Genomic DNA, 17992 nt, shown 5'->3' with positions numbered 1-17992 from the left:
GACATCTCACCACGTTATAAGGGAAAAAAAACATGAGACCTCCAAGACATACATTAAATGAGCATCGTGGTTCTGAAGATTCATTTTCGAGATGCATGATGTTTTCTTCCCATGATATGGTGAATGATTTATAACATATAATTTTTTAGATTTTTTTAACAATGTTTCTAGAATGCTCGTTAAAAAATGAAAAAGAATAAATTTATAACATATCACTTCGATATGTACTTTTTTTCTGCTCACTGGGCTGTTTTTTTGGATCCGATGGTTTGGGAGCTGACACAGTTGCAAAGCCCATTGAGCAGATTGCGGCAAAACACAACTATATGTACAAATCCTATGAGCTGATGGGCCGATGCCTTCCTTTTTAGTTGGGCTTTTCTACTCTAACCCAACTGCAACTTCTTCCTGTACCTCCATACATTATTTCAACCAGCACCCCCATACAAAATGTCTTATTTAATCTTATTTTCTTCTTCTTCCTCTTCCTCTCCTAGTGCATTCCTTCAGAGTTCTTTCCTCCACCTCCAGCACCCTCATCCTCTTCCTCAACCTCGATTGATGTCTTTTCTTCTTCCTCCACCACTGGCACCCCTTACTTCTTCCTCCATCGCTCTCACCTTCCACATTTTACCTTTTTCTTTTTTTAAAAAAAAAACATTTTAAATTGTACAATTCAAAATATAATATATTTTAAAATAAAATTTTGTATTTCAAAATATCCAATCTAAAATATAACTTTTGCATTTCAAACTATGCATCTTGAAATGTCTCTTAATTTTGTATTCTGAAACTCAAAATAAAAAAGGGGTAAAATTGTAGCTTTCACGAGATGCAGAAAGCAATTTAGAGGTGCAGGAAGAAGCGGCCTCACCCAACTTGTACCCAATAAAAAGGAGGTTATGTGACGAATGATTGAAACATGGGCCCAACAGAAAAGAAAAAATAATGAAGAAAAAACCGTAGCCACTTAAAAGATGAAAGAAATAAGGAGCACGAATTGGAGGGAAGAAGAGAAGAGTGTAGATATTGGAGCGAATGGTGATGCAGGAGAGGAGCACCCCACGCGCCAATTCCAACGTGTGCATATACCTCCATGCAGCATCATGCTTCATCATGTATCTACCTCACACTAACAACCTCATTGCTCAACTAACGCAACACATTCCTTTCTCCTCTTCTCTGCAACCATGCTTCTCAGAACCGCTTCTTCTTTCTCTCTACTCAACCCCAACGCCAACGCCAACGCCAACACCAACGCCGACCATATACTCCCTCTCATAAACCCTTCTTCTGCTATTCGCTGCAACTCTCATGCCAAAAGCTTCGTTCCCTGCGCCACCAAGGGCTCCAACAACCGTCCCTTAACCGGCGTCGTTTTTGAACCCTTTGAAGAGGTCAAGAAGGAGCTCGACCTTGTCCCCACACTTCCAGAAGCTTCCCTTGCTCGCCAGAAGTACACCAATGAGTGCGAGGCTGTTGTCAACGAACAGATCAAGTGCGTTGGGCTCCCTGCTTCTATCTTTTCTTACTTCAAAATTCAAATTCTCTTTTTAGTTATATTCACCAACGATAACCCCTTATAAATTTCACTTTATTTTTATGGGTGGAAGTTGATTAAGGCTTTTGATTCTTTCTGGGTCTATGCTGTTTGATTTCACTTTATTTCTATGCTTTATTTTTCCCTTTTGCAGTGTGGAGTACAATGTTTCGTATGTTTATCATGCGATGTTTGCCTACTTCGACAGGGACAATGTTGCGCTCAAGGGTCTTGCCAAGTAATGATTTGGTTATAATTATTTACGGTTTCTGCTCTCTGGTGTTTTAATTTACCTTGTGGGGAGTTGCTAATTAATGATTTCCATCGTTGCAGATTTTTTAAGGAGTCAAGTGAGGAGGAAAGGGAGCATGCTGAGAAATTGATGGAGTATCAGGTATAAATTAGTTACGGTTTTCGGTCTACACAAACAAATTTCGGATGCTAACTTTTAAAATTGTTTTCTAGAAAGCGATACTGAGAAATTTGCTATGTTGTTGTAATTTTCAGAACAAACGTGGTGGAAAAGTGAAGTTACAATCTATTGTGATGCCTCTTTCTGAGTTTGACCATGAGGAAAAGGGAGATGCCCTGTATGGTTAGTGTGTATGACCCTCTCTTGTTCTGTTTTTTTTTTTCATATAATTTATAACCAAACCGTTCTCTTTTGCTGCACCGTGTGCATTTATTTTAACGAGAGATCCTTGTTTAGTTTTAGAGCCTCATTTTAGGTTGAACATTTAAAGATTATGTATAACAAACATAGAACAAAAGCTGAAATAATTAAGATTTCCAGCAATTCTTCATTGTATGATTTGCAATTGCATTTATGGCTAAAAAATTGAACTGAATTCTGATAGCACTTTACGTTTAACCTGTTTTTATGCACACGTTGAGTTAATTTGGTAAGATTATAAAATATATAATTTCTTACCACAATCGTTTCATATGTAACAGATAATGTAAGACAACTTGTTCAAAGTTTTCGCTTTGCCTGAACTTCCCCTGTAAATTTGTAAGTATGACACTAAATGTGTTTTGTGTTTGTTTCTTGTTGCAGCAATGGAACTTGCTCTGTCTTTGGAGAAGTTGACAAATGAGAAGCTTCTTAACTTGCACAGTGTAAGATGAGTTTTTTTGTTTGTCTCCTTTATGTCCAATTCAATGTTATTAAAATGCGGATTCCTTTCTTTGACCTTGTTACATGTTGTTTGACAGGTTGCCTCAAAGAACAATGATGTGCAATTAACAGATTTTATTGAAAGCGAATTTTTAGGTGAACAGGTAATGTGGTGTTGCAATTTGAGGAATTTTTGTCTTCTAGTTTATTAGAGAAATTGTTAAGTGACTTTGATCAATATTCAATTTACATACTTTAAATTTTAAATTCACGAAAGAAAAATAATTTGTTTTTATTTGGCCAGGTCGAAGCTATTAAAAAAATCTCTGAGTATGTTGCCCAGCTCAGAAGAGTTGGCAAAGGACATGGTAAAAAATATTTGTTGAGCTGCATCTACTTTGATGAATTTCTCTTGTTTTTTCGCCGTTCTGGTGTAATTTCATAATGGGACAATTTAAAAAAAAATTGAATATGGATTAAGTTGGCACGATTTCGTTGCTAAAAGTAAACTTGTCGCAATTTGAGACTATTCCAAACTTAGAATAAGATGAATTGAAGTGGTGTCATGATATAACGACTTCATTTTTAACATAAGTTGTCATAACTTGAATTCGTCTCTATGAAGTCGTTTTAATTTGACACTTCGTTATGAATTTGTGCCAATTTGGGATAATTTGTCCATATTCAATTTTTTTTAAAAAAAACCTTGTACCATTATGGTAATTTCAAAATGAACACTATAGTGAAAAAACCGAATATGTCATTCTCAAATGTTTTAAAAGAAACTAATTGCATTGTTTTGTTTGATGTGAATTTTCAGGTGTGTGGCACTTTGATCAAATGTTGCTCCATGAGGAGGGAGTTACTGCTTGATGTCAATTTTTTGTTTTCACTATCTAGTTAGTTCTAATCTGGTTCTTCGAGATCGTATTTTAAAGTTGTTGGCTAGAGATGAAGAAATGGAGATATTGAATGATATGGAATTGTAACTCAACTTAACTCTAATATTATGCTTATATATGTTTTCATAACTTAAAATTTAGAAGTATAAATAATAATATTAAAACTGCTGTTTATCATCTTGGTTTTTTATTTGGTATTTCACGATAATACATATATCAGGTGAAAGTTCGATTATTTTTAGCTTCGTATACACTAGCATGATGCCTGGGAAGTTTTAATTCAAGGCCTTGTTGAAAGTCCATGTTCAACAATGACTAGATAGCAACAGTGTTTTTTGGCTTATATCTCTACCTTATGTGATTCTTATTGTTCTCATGGATGTATTAACAACCAAAAAATATCTAATTTATTATAGAAAGAGAATGTATTTTTACTTTATCTCAATATGATTTCGAATGTTTTAGTTTCAGAACAAATGTTTGTTATCTTTAAAGTTTTAATATTTTTAAACGCTGTTTTCATTTTTTTTCCCTTAATTATAAATATATTAATATTAAAAAATGAAAAATATGAATTAATATAATGAAGATAATATACAATATTTCAATTTAAGATAATTAAACTTTTTAAATATTTAATTTAATTAAATAATATATTATATTTAATATAGAAGTTGTTTTAGCATTTACTTTTATTAAAAGCAATTATAATTTAATTAGAGCTTAAAACGTGCTGTCTACATATTAATTTTGATATTATAATATTGATTAGTACAAAATATTTATATCGTAAAAAGAAGTTTTATTTCCGAAGAAAAAATAAGGAAGGATGATTTATTTTAAAATTATTAATCGTAACACTAAAAATATACATAATATAAAAGAATAATCATTATTTTTTGTTTTTACTCAGTTTAAAACTAATATAAATTAATATTCAAATATATTTAAATTCTTGTAATGTAGAAACGAAAATAAAAATAAAAATATATGGGTGCTCCAATCCTTGCTTAAAAAATTCAAACTTAAGTATTTGTTATTTCTATAAAATAAAAGTAAAATAAATGCCCACAAACGGATTATGAATATGATGCTTCCATTGTCTATAATGGGTGTTTAAAATATATAATTATTGAAAAAATAAATATAAGTTCAAATACGATACTAAATAAAGATGAAAAAGTTAAAAAATATATAAAACAAAATCATAAACTCGTCTTTGGGCTTATATTGATTCCAATTAAGAGCCCAAGAACATGTAACATATAAAGCTTTAGGATTTGTTCAGATGCTTTCCTACACAACTGAAAGAAAGAAACTAAAGGCTGGGTAAAGTAAGCATGGGTCCGAACCTGGAATGTCGTATGTACGAGGCGAAGTACCCGGAGGTGGACATGGCGGTGATGATACAGGTGAAGAACATCGCTGACATGGGTGCCTACGTGTCGCTTCTCGAGTACAACAACATCGAGGGCATGATCTTGTTCTCAGAGCTCTCCCGCCGTCGGATTCGGAGCGTCAGCAGCCTCATCAAGGTGGGCCGCATCGAGCCCGTCATGGTCCTCCGTGTCGACAAGGAAAAGGGCTACATCGATCTCAGCAAGCGCAGGGTCTCCGAAGAGGACATTCAGGCCTGCGAGGAGAGATACAACAAGAGCAAGCTCGTCCATTCCATCATGCGCCACGTCGCCGAAACCCTAAGCATCGATTTGGAGGACCTCTACATTCACATTGCATGGCCCTTGTATCGCAAATACGGCCATGCTTTTGAGGTCCCCATTCTTCTTTCTTTTGTAATTCTTTTATGCTTCTTTTTTTTCTCACTCTTTTAGTAGTTGTAGTTGCTGATTAAAATTCACTCTTTGCAGGCTTTCAAAATAATTGTGACTGATCCTGATTCTGTTTTGAATACTCTCACTCGTGAGGTCAAGGAAGTTGGCCCTGATGGGCAGGAGGTAAACGTTTTTATCACTGTAAAACTTAACCCATTTCGTTATGTCTTGTTGTTGGATAAATGTATTTTCTGTTGCTGGCCATAGGTGACTAAGGTAGTGCCGGCTGTTTCTGAAGAAGTGAAGGATTCTCTTGTGAAGAATATTAGGAGACGGATGACCCCACAGCCCTTGAAAATTAGGGCAGATATTGAAATGAAATGTTTTCAATTTGATGGCGTTCTTCACATTAAGGTCTTACTTATTTCTATTGCTCCTTTTTTTATTTTGGATAAAAGATCTTCTTTTTCCTTTAAGCATCTAATCTGCTATTTTGATTTGTTGCTGCCTATAACTTATCTACCACAGTATTCTCAGGTTTTATGATCATTTGCTTATGCAGGAGGCAATGCGTAGAGCTGAAGCTGCTGGAAACGACGACTGCCCTGTCAAAATTAAACTTGTTGCTCCCCCACTTTATGTTCTTACCACTCAGACACTGGACAAGGTTACTGCAATCTTCACATATATTTTCATATGATGATTGCCTTTTTTTACCAGAATTGAGTGCATATTCTGCCCTTGGAGATTTTTGCTTCAGTATATAAATTTTTGGATATGTGAAGTATGAGTTTGTCACTAGTGTTGTATTTTAGATAGTAGTTGAGGGTATTGGGGTTCTAGAACTAGGTTGGCGAATTTTTAACCTACTATGATTGCCTAACAGCCAAATAGAATTCACCCTGAAAAGCCTGAACATTCTCTTGCTATATGTTGTTTGGTCGTGGTATCTTTCGTTACCTGATGAAAATTAATTTTTCTTAGACATTTTTTTTATCTTGATACCCAGTGTTAATAAATCTAGAAGTAGCTTTAGTCATGGCTTGTCTGTGGATACTTTGCAGAGATTTTAATTCCAATTGTGTTGTAGAAAGACATCTCGAGAGCTCAATAAACTTGGATTATTAAAATTACATCTGCTGGACAATGTCATGTGTGGTATTTAATATCCATATACAAGAGACTATTGTAGATTTGTGTAATAAATTCCAATTGATAAACTTACCATCGAAAATAATTTGTGTATTTTGTGACGGTCTCGATAGGAGCAAGGAATATTGGTTCTAAACAATGCCATTACCGCTTGCACTCAATCAATAGAGCAACACAAGGGTAAACTTGTGGTCAAGGAAGGAGCTAGAGCAGTGAGTGTCACTTCCTCTTTTTGGTTTTTGATTATCATCTATATATTTTATGCATACAAATATTTTTTTCATCTGCCTTTGGATCCTGTTCCCTATCTTTTGATGCCAGTAAAGGGAGAGAGTAGAATTCTTGTACTTTCTTACTTCTGGGAGGGTTGACACTGAATTTTTGTTTCAGGTGAGTGAACGTGATGATAAATTGCTTGCTGAGCACATGGCCAAGTTACGCCAAGATAATGAGGAGGTAAGTGGTGATGAAGACAGTGAAGAGGAAGAAGATACAGGAATGGGCGAGGTTGATGTGGATAACGGTTCTGCGATAACAGAGTGAAAAAAAAAAAGAACTTGTGGGTATAGTAAGGCATCGATGGCAGAGTAGGGCTTTACTAATTTTGTCTTCTTTATTATTCTTTATAAACCGCTTTCAAATGCTGTTGTGTAATACAATTTTGAATTACTATTTGTTGAGTCATATGTATATTGCGAAGCGAGATTAGAATTTATTGTTAAGGAATATCAATCCAAACTAAGGAGTTTATCAGCCCTCTCTTTCTCTTCCCATGTTCTCTCTGGTTTTTGCTATTGATTAGTAGATTCTTGCGAAGGCACTTCCCATGTTCTTTCTTTTCATTTTTTCACTTTGATGCTGAACTAAGGCCACACCCTACTTTGTGATGCGGTTCTTTCTTGTATCGTCTTTGGCAATGCTCAAGCTAGATCAGTCTTTTACTTTGTCGGTATTATATAGGGGTTGTATGTGGTGAAAATTGTTTATACATACACATAAAAAGGGTACTAAAAATTACATAATCACTTAAAAAGTTAAGATTTGATGTTCTAATTACAATCATATTGGATAGATCAACTTTAATCATCAATATTTCATCACATAGAAGTATGTGAGATACACTTGATACATCTTATATATAACCTTAAGAGGAGCATCTTCAATCCATTTGCAGTTGCGGGATGTTATGTTAATATGTTGGTTTTCAGTGAAATTATCTATTAGACACAATTTATACGATTTGAATCTTAAACTTTGGCATATGTTAATTCTAAATTATTGAGTAATGGGTGAGATTTATTAAATAAAAAATGCGGTTTTCACAGTTTTTGTGATTTATCATAATTTTTAACTAAAAGTAAAAATGTTTTAAAATATATTATTAGTATTTATGTTTACACAGTATATGCAATTAATTAAGATAAGTATCGATTCACAATAGACATTACATTATACGACCTATTGTTAATTTTATCTTACAAGTAATTAGTTATCATCATTAAACATTTCAAGTATTATTCCCTCCGGACATCATTACTCACATCGAAAAATAATAATGTACAATTATATTCATTTACTTTTAGTCACTTATCAAATAAAACCAATTATATATTAATATATATTAAGGACAATGATACTCATACATTTTAATTTTATCTACACCTATTACCTATTATATACTCGTTCTTTTTTATCTCTCTCTTTTTATTAGATCATATAATTAACCTATAAACCTGTATTTTTATTTTCTCACTGTATGCATATTAAGTATTAATAATCATTTCTCTATCTTGGCAACATTGAACACGAACAAACATTTAGGCATTGTACCTAAAGAAGAGAAAAAAAAAAAAAAAGAAAGAAAGAGAAAGTGTATGTTGGTGCATTATGCTTAGATGGCGATACAATGGCAAAATAGTAGAGTAGAAGGTTTCAAATGTGATGACGTGTCATTCTGAATTTGCGTATCCTTTGGAAAGTCAAGATCTGATATTGGGTCTTCAGCCTTTGACTGACACAACACCTACCTTTCTAATTTGCACATTCACTGTCACATCTTCTCTGTCGCACCATTTCAGTTGGTTAACCATGAAAACATTGCACAAATGCTAACCCAATCTCTACACAGACAGTTATCTCTCTGTCTCTATTACCTCGTAAGAAATCATTAATATCAAGAAATGGCAATTTCTGTGGAAAGGCTTTTGAGAGAGAGAAAATGTCCTTTCATTTTCACGCTCTTGGTTTTTGTCATTTGTGTGACAATCCTCACGTTCACCAAAAACGCAACCTCTACCTTGGATCCCATTGGGTTCTATCCAGATGTGAAACCGCAACCAGTGGCACATTTTTCTTCCCCGGCTCCCGAAAAACGCCAAAGATTGGCACTCAAGGGAGAGCCTTTTTCGGATGATGCAAACATTGATTGGAAGCTCTGTAAGGGTCACTACGCTGTGGACTATGTACCCTGTTTGGATAACCTTAAGGTCATCAAAGCTCTCAGGACAAGGAGGCACATGGAACACAGGGAAAGACACTGTCCTCCTTCTCCTCTCCACTGTCTGGTACCCCTTCCCAGAGGCTATAAAGTCCCCCTTCCGTGGCCTAAGTGCAGGGACATGGTGAGATTGATACTTCGGTGGTAAGATTTTTTTTTTTTCTGGTTTTTAATCCATGATTTCTTGTATGTGTTTGATGCATGGCTTGTTTCAACCTCTTCACGACACAAAAGTTATACGTATGGTTCTTGTCAATCTTGACGTGCATGCATTCAAAATTTTCAGTTTACAGGAAAAATTAATTATACTTGATTGCATTTATTCAAATATTAATTAGTTGGACCGTCATCTTGTATAAATGATAATAGAAGAATCTTGGTAGATGTTTCTGTGATGTACTAGTTTTGGTTTTCAGATTTGGTATGATAATGTCCCTCATCCGAAGCTGGTTGAATACAAGAAGGAGCAAAACTGGGTGGTGAAGTCCGGAGATTATCTTTTCTTTCCCGGAGGTGGTACTCAATTCAAAGAAGGTGTTAACCATTATACTGAATTCATAGAGAAGGTATATATCTCGTCACGAGCGTTATTTTCCCCTCCCCTCTACATGTTGATCAAGTTATATTTATATATATATATGGGGGAAATAACAAATTGGAGAAACTGTGAAATTTAGATACAGTCCCCTTGATGCTTTTGAAATTGTTTTCCAATCAAAAATTTGAGCACACTTCAGTAATATGTATCATAAAAGTTTGCATTAGAGATCAATATAGATCGTAGAACTGAAATTTTAATTCAGATGAGAGAACAGTACAAAAAACATTCAAAGAACTGCATCCATGTAAACTCTTCAAAAGTATGAGAGAGAGGTTTGGGAGGAAAGGGATAAGGATGAAGGTGGATTCTTTTCTTCTGTTTTATTTACCTTCAGACTTTGTTTTGCAAGCAAACCTCTTAAAATGATAATGGTTTTAGTCTATGAAACATGATATTTGAGTCTAGGGCACAACTATATTTGAACAAAATTATTCTGCTTTTCCTACGGATTAATATTTTGTCAATTGATAAAGCTTTGGGCTTATAATTGGCCGTACAAGGAAGGAGATGTAGAAAACGACAGAATTTGTTCTCACTTGTTTTCATTAGTCGTCCAAGCATTTCTTCACCTTTTTTGTTTATGCATGACTTAATCTGTGTCTTACATGTTCTGCTTATATAACTATATCATATAGTTTTCTGGATCTATGCTGTTTTATGCCAGACACTACCGGCAATCCAATGGGGAAAGAATATCAGGGTTGTTCTTGATGTTGGTTGTGGAGTTGCTAGCTTTGGTGGCTTTCTTCTGGACAAAAATGTTATTACTATGTCATTTGCACCAAAGGATGAGCATGAAGCTCAGATACAGTTTGCATTGGAACGAGGAATTCCTGCAACTCATTCTGTCATTGGAACTCAAAAGTTGACATTTCCTGACAATGGATTTGATTTGATCCACTGTGCAAGATGCAGGGTGCATTGGGATGCAGACGGTACTTCTTACTTCTGAGTTTTGATTTGTGTCCATAAGAGGACAAGCTTCTTGAATTTCTGTTTGTACTATGTTCAATAGAAGAGTGTTTGTTGACAAATATGCAGGTGGGAAACCGTTGTTTGAGCTGAACAGGATTCTTAGACCTGGTGGTTTCTTTGCATGGTCTGCCACACCAGTTTATCGCGATGATGAAAGAGATCGCAAAGTATGGAATGGTTTGTCCCTCACCCCATGCGCATACCTCTTTTCTCATTTTAAAAAAATATTACAACCGTTTTAATGGTGGATGTTTTTCTGCAGCCATGGTGACGGTAACAAAAGCAATGTGTTGGACTGTTGTGGCTAAGACTCTGGATTCATCTGGTATTGGGCTTGTTATATACCAGAAGCCTACCTCATCTTCTTGCTATCAGGAACGCAAAGAGAATACTCCTCCTTTGTGTGAATACAGCGACAAGAAAAGTATCTCATCCTGGTATATATTTTCACCAAATTTGTTTTCTCTGCAATACCAACATCAATGGAAACCAAATGAGTAAACTTTATGCTACTATTTGCATGACTGTGGTTAGGTATGCCAGACTCAGTGGTTGCCTCATTCCTCTTCCGGTTGATGGTGAGGGTAACATTCAGAGCTGGCCAATGTCTTGGCCCCAAAGGCTCACTGCTATACCTCCAAGCTTATCGAGTGAATCAGATGCCACTGAGAAGTTCTTGAATGACACCAAGCACTGGTCTGAACTAGTTTCAGACGTTTATATAGATGGTCTTTCTATAAACTGGTCAAGTGTTCGAAATGTAATGGACATGAATGCTGGTTATGCAGGGTAAACTATATTCATTACACAATTTCATCATGCCACTCTTTGAAATTTACTTTTATATTATCTGCATGTTCTCACAAAAACTTAAAATTGCTTCTTTACCTTTCAAGTGCATGTTCTTTTCTCTCTTTCCCTTCAGATTTGCCGCGTCACTCGTTGATCTACCTGTGTGGGTGATGAATGTAGTACCCATTGACATGCCAGATACTCTTACTACCATATTTGACCGAGGGCTAATAGGATTATATCATGACTGGTGCGAGTCCTTGAGTACATACCCTCGAACCTATGATCTTGTTCATGCAAGCTTTCTTTTCAAACATCTTGAGCAAAGGTATGCGTATAGAGAAAACCATAGCCAGTAACTTCTGTTATATGTAGAAAAACAACATTATAATATAAATACGTGCTAATTATGATGTTTGTGTTCGTGAGATGTGAGATTGTAGATGTGGTTGTGGAGATAGATCGCATAGTGAGACCAGATGGGTATGTACTTGTTGAAGACAGTGTGGAAATGATGAACAAGCTTGGTCCAGTTCTGCATTCACTTCATTGGTCTGTAACATTGTATCAAAATCGATTTCTTGTTGGTAAGAAGAGTTTCTGGCGTCCAAGACGTTAGAATTTACTTAATCTATAGGGTTTTCTCATCTTTTATTTTACTTTAATATAGACATTAAATCCAAAAAAAAAAAATAGATGATATTTCAGGAGGACAAACATGTAGATGAAACATTTTATTTATTTATTCATACATAAATATGAAAAAAGATTGCTACTTCTTTTATAAATATAAATTAACTAGTATACGTTCATACACAAATTCGTATGAGAGTACCTATACCTCCGATTCTGTACGGTACGATTATATTATTATCATTACTATTGCGCCGTTATTTTGGTTAAATTTATTATTTTATTTTTATTGTCTTGATTATTTACCAAAGATAGAGTGTTAAATTAGAGTTTTTATATTTAAATAATTTGCTCTAATTATTTTTTTTTCTATTCAAAATAAGCACATTTGATAATAAAATTTAATAAAATATGATTATTATTTACTATATTGTATCATAAAATTATCTAGAATAAGAAGCAAAGTGAAATAGATGAAATAACATGGTCAAATAAATTAAAACTTTAAAAAATGAATTGTAGACTTGTCTTCTCCTAAATCAAAAATAACTTACTAATATAGGTCAAACTACTGGTACTGTGTACACTACAAAAAAATTAATATTTAGTGGAGGTTTTTTTTTCGATCTGCGGGAGTTTTCACCCTCCACAAATTAATTTGTAGAGGTTTTTTGGACCTCTACAATTAGAGTCTCCACAAGTTATTTGCAGAAGTTTTGAACAACCCCTGGTATCCGAATTATATTGTGGAGGGTTTTAACCTCTTCTATTGCTAACTATTATTTTGTAGAGGTTTGAAACCTCTTTTATTTGTAATTACCCACCAACATTTATAATTTATTAATTTAATGGAATTATTTTTATAATAAAAAATAAATAAAATATATAAATTCGTAAAGTACACAAAAATTAACCAAAGTTACTTTATTGGTGATTTCATAAAGTATTAATAATTAAATTTCGTTCCTAAAAGATTCTATATTGAAGATGATATACGTCAAAATATTGCAAAGATCGCATTTGCTTTTGTACATATATAAAATGTTGTTGAGTTAGTGTATATTGAACTCGTCAATACGATTTATGATTATCATATTCTATAAAGTTTATATGAGGAGATCATATCATTTCAATTAATGGTGGTTTCCACAGTTCGAGTGAGCTCTACAGCCACACCCATTTCCTCCACCAACATCTTCACATTATATGCTTGCTCTGCAGCCAGTGACCACCCAATCATTGGGACCCCATTGCTAGGACTCTCCAACACAGAGTTCCATCCACAATGGCTCAAAAACACTCATGTGGATTTGTGTGACAGAATCTCCAATTGGGGTCCCCATTTCTGCACCAACAAACCTTTCTTGGTATCTCTCATTCTCTCTTCAAACCCTTTTGGCGACCATTCTTCCCTGAACTCTCCATCAATGTCAAAACCAACAGGTGGCCTTATAACCCAAACAAACGATCTCCCACTCTTTTCCAACCCTTCAGCCAACGCCATCATTTGGGAGGCACTGATCGTGTTCTGTGATCCAAAAGAAACATAGACAACAAAACTCTCATCCTTCAAATCTAGCCACTCCATGCAAGCTTCAAGGGCTATACCAGATTCCTTTCCTGCACGATGTTTTGAACCCTTGGCAGAGGGTAGAAGAGGCCCCACAGTCCAAACAGGACGTTGAACATACTTCCGCAAAAGCTGCAACCCCAGAGGCTTTATCTCCTCAACCGTGTTGCAAATCCATCCGTCAGAATTCATAGAAAGTACAATCTGTGAAATGAAGAACTGTGACCATTCATCAGTGCCATCAACTTGTCTTAGAAATTTATGCAGTTGAGTGCGACCTTGATTAATGGCAATGACTTCTTCATTGCTCTAATTAATTTTTTTTTCTATTCAAAATAAGCACATCTGATAATAAAATTTAATAAAATATGATTATTATTTACTATTTTATATCATAAAATTATCTAGAATAAGAAGCAAAGTGAAATAGATGAAATAACATGGTCAAATAAATTAAAACTTCAAAAAATGAATTGTAGACTTGTCTTCTCCTAAATCAAAAATAACTTACTAATATAGGTCAAACTACTGGTACTGTGTAGTATCACTTGCATATTGAAAAAATGTGTAATGCAAGTCAAACAAAAAAAAATCATCTAAAAACAAATAATTTTTATAGATGGACCAAATTTCAAGAACAACTACTTAAATTAAATATGTGACATTATTATATACATTTAAAATTTTATATGAAAGTGTGAAAGTGTAACATACAATTTATCATCAAAATAATATATATATATATATATATATATATATATATATATATATATATATATAAAGTTAGCTTTAGTCAAAGTGTTACTTTATGTTTTTTCAATAATTTAAAATATTCAATAATTGAATCAGAACTAAAGTTTGTTGCAATATATTATAATATAGACTATCAAACTACTTGTTTAAAAATCAGTCTCCATCATTGTCTGAATTGTGTTATAAAATAATTTTCAAAAGTCATGTTATGTAATTGCGTGAACTTTAAAGAGTTGTTTTTCATTTTGTTTAATTCTTGGGTTCTAATGAAAATTTTCAAGTTTAGTTGACGTAGATGCGTTTTTTTCATCTTTATCACAAGTTTTCCTCTTGAAAAAAGAATAAATTATTTTACTCTTTATCATAATTTTTTCAATATAAATTAATCACCTCTCACTTATTTATAAAAAGATAAATTTATAAGCACCCAGTGATACACAATAAACAAATTTATCACGTACAAGAGAAAACTAAACTACATTCCTTAAAAAAATGTAGAAATTAAACTTACTCAAAAAAGTAAATTGATTGGTTCAAATTGTTCTTTAACTCCTCAATTTCACCATGATGTCATTTAATTATATAAAAGATAAAAGATTAGGAGTGAAAATTGAGATAGAAAAGAAGATATAAGAAAGAAATGGAAGTATTGGAACTACACATAATCCCGATCAAATGACTTTTCAAATAGAGACACGTCATCAATTACTAACGTCTATATTATTTATGGGTGACAAAGTGGGTTGGGCCCAACGGACTGTCTGCCAACCAGCCAAAACGAGATGGACCGAGGTTGAAGTTATCAACCTGTCAGCTCTTCTCGGACATGTTGACCAGTTTTTATTTTACTTTTATTTTTTTAAAATTACAAATAATTAAAAAGAATAAATTTTCTATATTATATTTTTGTAAGAATATGAATATCCAATACTATTATATTTTAAATTATGAATACCTACAAATTAAGTTCCAATTATTACTTATAATGGAGTAATTTGACTGCAAACATAATAATTATTTTGATTTATTCAATTAAAAATATTAATCGATCAATTAAAAACTTATAAAATATTTATATGATTATGTTTTAAGTATTCATATATATATATATATATATTATAAAGAAATAAAAAAGTGATCAATCAGCCCGTTTGTCCGTCCAGCAATAGAACAAGTTATAATTTCTAATCCAATTTTCAATGGCGAGTCAGCTTAGACCAATCAATTTTTTAACTGGTAAAAACGGATCAGATCAAAATAGACCATCTATTACACTATTTTCGTGAAGTGTTGAGATAATTACTTTGATCACTTATAAATGATCCCATTCTAATCGATCTCAATGATCACTTTGTAATCACTTTATATAGTTGGAGATTCGTGTAAAGATTTTTTAACTATATTTTTATGTGATAAAATTGTTGATGCTTATAAACTTACTTTTAAGGTGTATTTAAAATTATTTTTAACTATTTAAAAGCGTACTTTTCTTTAAACAATATGTACAAGTTAAAGTAGTTTTTAACGATTTGAAGAAAATCTAAAAATTGTAAATATAACAATTTAATGAAAAAGTTAAAAAATTTTAACTACTTTTAAAAAAATTAAGTGCCGGACTGTTCTTAGAAGAGAAATTGTCTTCAAACTAGGAGATTTATGAAATAAAATAAAACAAATTTAAATACAATATCCAAAAACCAGATTTTTAGCAAATTTTTGAGCTCAAATAGCCGCAACTGTAGCTTTGCCTATCAGGTAATAATAAGAAAAGAAAGAATCATCCTGTGAAATAGTTACAATATAATATGTTATTAACACGAATAATGTTATATTTTTCTTATACTTTTTCATATTTGTGAAGAAAGTATTAAATGAAAAATTAAATATATTTAATGTTTTATGAATTTAAAAGTGGTCAATATTTGTTATTTTGTCTAAGTACAAGGATTTCGTGTAAATTTTATTTGGTATATAATTAATAGATTTTTGACCGAAGTGACGGTTACGTGTTTAATGTAGTAATGGAACTATGTATGATATAGGAGTATCATTTTTTATTTCCCATATTATCCCGATAAAAAACAAGAATGACAGGAGTACAATGAAATGCTTTTTTATAATTTAATATATTTTTACTTATATTATTTGAATTAATTATACTAATTTTTTAAATTGGTAGAGTTTTTGAGATTTAAACTTTTAAATTTATAACGCAAATATTGTTTCGATATTCCTTTCATTTTTTTAATCTTTATTCTCGATTTATTTCCTTTATCATTTCCTATTTATTTTATACATTTTCTCATCTTATTTCGTTCGTTTCATTTTCTCAACTTTTTTTTATTTATTTTATTTTGTAGATTTTAAGTGTTTACATTGCTTGATTTTCTATACTAATTTAATAAACATGCAAAATATAAAATCATTAATAAAAATGGCCCTTCCCTTTTGTATCTATTTACCAATTCAACCCCGCTCACTCCACACACTAAATACAACACTCCATATAACAAACCACATCATCAAACAAAAACAAAGACACACACACATCCTGTTTCTCCTTTGTTGCAATGTGGCTACCATGGCGTGTCCGAACTACAGCTTCCCGTCCCAACCGATCCCGATCCCGATCCCGATCCCGAGCCTCCACCGTCTCCTGCACGTCCTTCAAAGACATACAAACCCTCCTAGCTTCCGAACCCGAACCTAGCTCTCCCAAATCGCCCTCCCTTTTCCGCCGTCTCTCCATGTCCCCCTCCCTCCTCCGTTCCCTCAGCGGCACCCGCGCCGCCGCCCCTTCCTCCTTCGCGCCGCCGCCGGACTCCGACTGCGCCTCCGTCGTCCTTTACTACACCAGCCTCCGCGTCGTCCGCCGCACCCACGACGACTGCCGCGCCGTCCGATCCATCCTCCGCGGCTTCGCCGTCGCCATCGACGAGCGCGATGTCAGTGTCGACGACCGCTTCCGCGAGGAGCTGCAGTGGATTCTCGGCCGCCGCACCGTGCCTCTTCCGAGCGTCTTCATCGCCGGAACCTACATTGGCGGCGCTGACGACGTTCGGCGACTCTACGACAGCGGCGAGTTGCACGAGCTGGTCGAACGGCTGCCGTTGTCGCGTAGCATCGCATGCGGTCTCTGCGGAGGGCTGAGATTCGTTGTGTGCGACACGTGCGATGGAAGCCATAAAGTGTTCGCTGAAAAGAGTGGCGCCTTCAGGATCTGTTCTTCCTGCAATTCCAACGGTTTGATCAGGTGCCCTTCCTGCTTCGTGGTGCACCAGCGACACAGCAAATAATAATAATAAACCCTCCTCTTTGATTTCATTTTTCAATGTTGATCATCATCGTCTCTCCCCGGGAATTATTCATCTTAGATTCCTTAAGTTTTCAATTCTACCTTTGCTCCGTTACTCTGACCAGTAATCAGCGATGGTATTCGATTCAAGCCTTGTGGATACACCTACCAACTTAGGTTAAATTTTAGAAAATTATAATTTCATGAAACAATAGTTCTATTATATAGTTTATGTGTTTAATACTTCAGTAGTTTTAAACTCTCATTTTCCCTCCAACGTGTTTTGATTTGTTTGGAGTTTATGTCTTTGTCAAACCGTTTGAACATCAACGAGTCTATTCTGAATCTCAGTTTTCAAATTCTATCCATTCGACTACATTTGAATAGATTCAC

General features: G+C 34.1%; 4 protein-coding genes across 4 annotated transcripts; all 4 read left to right on the top strand.

The window, feature by feature from the left end:
• Positions 1 to 1063: 1063 nt before the first annotated feature.
• LOC114175272 (ferritin-3, chloroplastic) lies at positions 1064 to 3736 on the top strand. Its single transcript, XM_028060056.1, has 8 exons — positions 1064 to 1498; positions 1695 to 1778; positions 1874 to 1934; positions 2048 to 2135; positions 2598 to 2659; positions 2756 to 2821; positions 2962 to 3025; positions 3478 to 3736. Exons 1-8 carry the CDS (start codon positions 1191 to 1193, stop codon positions 3528 to 3530), a joined length of 786 nt encoding a protein of 261 aa, XP_027915857.1. The 5' UTR covers positions 1064 to 1190; the 3' UTR covers positions 3531 to 3736.
• A 1112-nt stretch (positions 3737 to 4848) lies between these two features.
• On the top strand, positions 4849 to 7254 carry LOC114183673 (eukaryotic translation initiation factor 2 subunit alpha homolog). The gene is made up of 6 exons (XM_028070811.1): positions 4849 to 5331; positions 5428 to 5514; positions 5599 to 5745; positions 5894 to 5998; positions 6597 to 6695; positions 6874 to 7254. The coding sequence occupies exons 1-6, from the start codon at positions 4900 to 4902 to the stop codon at positions 7024 to 7026; spliced, it is 1023 nt and encodes a 340-aa protein (XP_027926612.1). The 5' UTR covers positions 4849 to 4899; the 3' UTR covers positions 7027 to 7254.
• Positions 7255 to 8550: 1296 nt separating this feature from the next.
• Positions 8551 to 12053, top strand: LOC114183608 (probable methyltransferase PMT23). The gene is made up of 8 exons (XM_028070724.1): positions 8551 to 9104; positions 9397 to 9546; positions 10246 to 10516; positions 10623 to 10733; positions 10819 to 10993; positions 11091 to 11345; positions 11482 to 11676; positions 11778 to 12053. The coding sequence occupies exons 1-8, from the start codon at positions 8664 to 8666 to the stop codon at positions 11965 to 11967; spliced, it is 1788 nt and encodes a 595-aa protein (XP_027926525.1). The 5' UTR covers positions 8551 to 8663; the 3' UTR covers positions 11968 to 12053.
• Positions 12054 to 16795: 4742 nt separating this feature from the next.
• On the top strand, positions 16796 to 17927 carry LOC114163214 (uncharacterized protein At3g28850-like). Its single transcript, XM_028047386.1, has one exon. The coding sequence runs from the start codon at positions 16875 to 16877 to the stop codon at positions 17598 to 17600; it is 726 nt and encodes a 241-aa protein (XP_027903187.1). The 5' UTR covers positions 16796 to 16874; the 3' UTR covers positions 17601 to 17927.
• The last annotated feature ends 65 nt before the right edge of the window (positions 17928 to 17992 follow it).

The sequence above is a fragment of the Vigna unguiculata genome, chromosome 1 (assembly GCF_004118075.2).
Source record: "Vigna unguiculata cultivar IT97K-499-35 chromosome 1, ASM411807v1, whole genome shotgun sequence".
NCBI classification, from domain to species: Eukaryota; Viridiplantae; Streptophyta; class Magnoliopsida; order Fabales; family Fabaceae; genus Vigna; species Vigna unguiculata.
This window is presented reverse-complemented; position numbering and strand designations above follow the sequence as displayed.